Source organism: Perkinsus marinus (genome assembly GCF_000006405.1).
Source record: "Perkinsus marinus ATCC 50983 genomic scaffold scf_1104296962770, whole genome shotgun sequence".
In the NCBI taxonomy this organism is placed as follows: Eukaryota; Perkinsozoa; order Perkinsida; family Perkinsidae; genus Perkinsus; species Perkinsus marinus.
The window spans coordinates 293,764-298,376 of record NW_003205331.1 but is presented as its reverse complement, the minus strand read 5'-3'; the positions used below and the strand labels follow the sequence as shown (position 1 = coordinate 298,376).

The window sequence follows — 4,613 nt, the reverse complement described above, 5'->3', positions numbered from 1 at the left end:
TCGCATTTTCCGCCACTATTCGTAATTTCTTCATCTCCGTTTCCTGAGCTCGAATGACATCCATCAGATGTTGACTACGGAGGTACCTGATGAGGTCAACGATCAGTGTGGTAATATATGATCGCTTTCTTCAGTTGACCCTATGAGTTTCCTCACTAACTACAGGAGTTCATATACAAACTAGGGTAGAAATGTACAGGAACCCGCAACAATTTTGGAAAATTTCCTCAGAATCACCATATTGTCACCAACATATGTGGTCCACTATGTGCATATTTTCCCACACTGTCAACGATAATTGTTCAAAACAGTTCTCCCATTATCGAGGTATTCGTGGAGGCATGATGAAAATACACGATTACGCTCATGCTTGTCGGTGTGTACGGGTCTACTATCTATGATAAATTATCATTGGGCGCGCTTTGATTAAATTAAACTCCTAAACTTTCAAATAAACCGGGTATAATATTAATTTTCTTGGTATTTTATTAAAGTCATGGGTAAAACGTTAACTAAAAAGGTAAAACATTAACCAAATGGGTAAAAAATTAAATTTGTCGGTAAAAAATTAATTTGACCTAGAAATGCTGTAGTCGTTACGTTCATCAGGTCTACAAGAGGTAATAGCTCCTCTCATTGAAGTGTATATACCAAGACCTTCAACGACTACCACCACGATGGTGACACCCTTAGAATGGATTCTGCTGGGGGCCTTTCTGGTAACATATGTACTCAGAACTTTACTAGGGCTAGTCAGGTTATCAGCTATTATCAGTGATGACTTGCCGGTGTTGGAAGAATAATACGTCCGCTGAGTTCTTCAACTCAGTACACAAACCAGTGTGGTAAAATTGGCACATCATCAACCACAAGTGTTGGAGACAATTTTTAAACTCTGAGGAAATTTTGTAGAATTTTCTCTATTCGAATACGAACTCCTATGATTAGTGAGGAAACTATTGAGCTCAGCTGAGGAAAGCGAGCACATGTTTTGCTCACAAACTTACAAAATTTTCATAAAGTCCGCAACACATGTACATATTTTCCCACACTCACAAGTCAGGAACGGCATCATCCATCGCTGTCGCATCGAGCTTGCCAGATAGCTGCATGCCATACCACTCGTTCTGGAACGCATCCAACGAACGTTTAAGACCGTGTCTGAGATAAGCCCATGCTCTGCATATGCAGCCGCACCCTTACTTCATGAAGAAGTTGCGAATAAAGTCATCAACTACCGGTGGTCGGACCCGTACTGCTGCTGTCAACGGAGATCTCTTCTCAGTAGAGGCGACTACGAATGAGCAACCTCATACCACCCTGGTGCAGGGACCCATCTAACTTTGAGAAATAACGCCATAACATAATTTACATGGCAAACTGATTGAAGAATGTGTTCCTAGCCATAGGTGGAAAATTCAAAATGAGTCCGGGAACATTTAGATTCCCTGACCTACCACTTTCCCGCAGCAAAGCGTCGATATCTCCTAGGGGGTCGTCTTTATCGAGATCGTCTGGAAGAATAAACAACAAAATATTAATAAACACGACCGATGCGAATGACCTTGATCAAAGCCATCCTCAGAGATACGCTCGAACACTTCGTCATCGTCATTTCCGTTGATGATGGACTCGAGGAGCTCCGGGGAAGCGTCCATGGCTGAGTGTAGATAGTCAGAGCTTATACCGTTCTAGCAGAGTTACCTTCGATGAGGTCCCCACCTAGGTTGGCAGTAGTAGTAGTAGTAGGAATAGCCTGTGCCATGTGTAGACTTGAGTCAAGACCTGTGGTACGACTTCATTAACACTATATAACGCGACACACAGGGAAGGATCATCTCGTGGAGACAACAGAGAGCTTCAACTACTGCTGATGACTACGACGAGGCCCGAGGTGGTACCAGATGGTACTGCTGGCTGCCACGTTGGAAAGGTAGAATTGATATTGGAGTGGTATGTGCTGTGCACCACTCTCAGTCATCAGTAGGGAAGTCATGTCGGATAACACAACCAGGCAAGTGGCGAGGAATAGGGAGTTAATCTTAATCTTTATCTATCCTACACATCTGGGCTCAGCGAGAGCAACGAATTTCATGCACAATCGTTTCATAAACAGGAGGCGACGCGAGAGTACTATTGATGATTACGAGTGTGCCCATCCATCACCTGTAGAGGATCGATATTTTCGATTAATATCTCAAGTGGTGGACCCACGATACAGTCTACCAGTACCGCATATGCTCACGTCGCATAGTCACACTATACAGATGCTAAATGTGTTGTGAAAGCAACCAGAGACCCCAGCTGTTATACGGATGAAAGCTGTTACCCTAGGCAACCAGAAACCCGAACTGCTGAGAGCGAGCGACAGACTTCCTTGGATTTTGCATATCACCCTCAAAGGTCGCATGTAAGTCGTTAATTAGCAGTTCTGTTTATTAGTTTGACTGGTTAAGGCTGTTGATGGTCAACGTTTCACTTGTGACTCGTATAATTTACCATATCAAACTGCGTGTATAATTCTGTTTCCACCAAAAAGTTAGCAGTTAGAACTGAGTGAAGTACAAAAGTCGAGGAAAGAAGATCAACAAGAACTGTTGAAGTCGTAGGAGGAAAACTAAGAACCGGTCCTCGAGCCGGACAGCTTGATCAGTTCGCCGAACTCACTTTGAGTGCATCATGCGCTGGCGACTAAGGAGAGGATAGAAATGTCGACACCGCCGGGGATCGAACCCGGGATCTACCTTAGAGTAGCAAGAAGACTTACCGAGAGAGCAAGTGGCTCTTGGCATGAAGCGCTCATAACTCGCTATAGGCAGCTACTGTAGGAAACTCACTTCCACCTGGTCTACCTAGTACTAGCTCAGTGTGTTTCTGAATACTAAGGACTTTGTTCGCTCTTGAGATGATCTTGATTCGATATAGGCATTTTTCAAACGTGCGTAACAATTAGTTTCATAAGTTTTTTCTTGTCCGTTTCTCTGCGCCGTGGGTATTATTCTAAAAAGTGAGTTTCAGTGGAATCATGAGCAGTGAGTTTCAGTAGACACATTAACCTTCGCACTGTAGTATAGCTACTACTACGTACCATGGTTCGCCCGTCTCTCTTTGACTGGCTGAGGCTGCTGTTGATGATGAACCTCTCACTAGTGACTCGTATATTCTATTATGTCAAACTTCGTGTATAACTATTTTTCCACTACAAAGTAGACACAGTATGGTTGCTACCAATGTGGAAAAGTAGGCACAGTTTACTGCATGTGTTGGTGAGAATATGAAATTTCCGAGGAAATTTCGGGAAATTCTCCTTGGTTTCTGTACACTTCTACACTTCCGAATTTGTATATGAACTCCTATGATACTTGAAAGCGCACCGGTTGAAGATATATGATGCCTTTGCGGGGAAGTCAGATGCCATGCGCGTTCAGTTTGCGTTCCGGCTCATGGGACAGGACCAGTCGTCTTCAAGTGATGATGCTGCTGCTGCTGCTAACACCAACGCTCCGTCGGCTTACCACAGGCTCACTGAGAAGGAGTTGGATAAGTTGGTCTACGCTCAGAAGAATGATGATATTGATATATACGATTTGAGTGTTAACCGCGAGTTGAAGGCCTTGTTGGTGAGCATCAATCATGATGATACCCCTAGTAGCAGTACGAGGAGTGCCACTGGTGGGGCTGCAACAGCTGGCCAGAGGAAAAAGTTGTCCGCTAGTGCGGCTGAGTTCATCCCTGGACAACTCTATGGTGAATCGGTTAAGAAAAATACGGTTAGTAAAGAGGAGTTGGCGAAGAAGTTGGCATTGCAACAGAGAGTTGAGGCTATCACTAGAGCTTCCAATGCGATACCAGCTGGGCATAAATTATGGAGGTATAAGGACCCGAGGGGGACCGAGCGTGGACCGTTCACGTTTGCTGAAATGCGGAATTGGTATGAAAAAGGGTATTTCACTCGCGAGCTGGAAGTTACTATTAGAGAGGGCGGCCCGTTCATTAGACTTGGTGAGCTCTACGGCCCTGGGCAGCAGCCATTCTCGAATAAGCTGAGCGAAGCGCAAGTTATTGTGACATGTGCTGCGCTGATCTCGAGTAGAGCTCGGAGGAATCCTGCGACTACCACACCAGCCCCGACTCGTTGATGGAGCTTTGCGAGTTTCTATAATCGTTGAAAGTTTTGTGGTTGTTGTTGTTGTACTATGGCATCATCTGTGGACAAATAGCATTATATCTTAATACCAATTGCAGGCGATAGCTGTTGTGTTATGGGAGTTCACATTATTGTGGTATGCCGCAGAGCGGAAAATAAATTTTATTGTTATTCATGGGATCATATGTAGAGTGTCTTGATAATGGTTAGGAATCATCGAGTGAACGCAGCGAATTCATATGTGCACGCCAACGCACGAGCTTCTGTATTTTTCGATGGGATAGTAGTCACTACTAAGTAGTGTGCATGGTCACCTTAGGGTCTGTCATTAGTTTGTTGGAGAAGTCTAAGAGTATCAGTGTGGTTGGCTTGTTCTCATATATAATAAGAGGGGAACCTAGTTTCGCTGTGACGTAATTAGCTGAATATTGATATCATAGACTATCTTGTACCTTCGATGAACTCC

The 4,613-nt window shown here is 44.1% G+C and overlaps 2 protein-coding genes across 2 annotated transcripts; one reads left to right on the top strand and one right to left on the bottom strand.

The window, feature by feature from the left end:
- Window positions 1–1,052: 1,052 nt before the first annotated feature.
- Window positions 1,053–1,658, bottom strand: Pmar_PMAR000581 (WD repeat pf20, putative; the record flags this gene model as incomplete). The annotated part of the gene is made up of 4 exons (XM_002771481.1): window positions 1,053–1,161; window positions 1,204–1,294; window positions 1,458–1,514; window positions 1,565–1,658. 4 exons carry the CDS (start codon window positions 1,656–1,658, stop codon window positions 1,053–1,055), a joined length of 351 nt encoding a protein of 116 aa, XP_002771527.1.
- A 1,785-nt stretch (window positions 1,659–3,443) lies between these two features.
- On the top strand, window positions 3,444–4,235 carry Pmar_PMAR000580 (hypothetical protein; the record flags this gene model as incomplete). Its single annotated transcript, XM_002771480.1, has 1 exon — window positions 3,444–4,235. The coding sequence occupies one exon, from the start codon at window positions 3,444–3,446 to the stop codon at window positions 4,137–4,139; it is 696 nt and encodes a 231-aa protein (XP_002771526.1). The 3' UTR covers window positions 4,140–4,235.
- Between the last annotated feature and the right edge of the window lie 378 nt (window positions 4,236–4,613).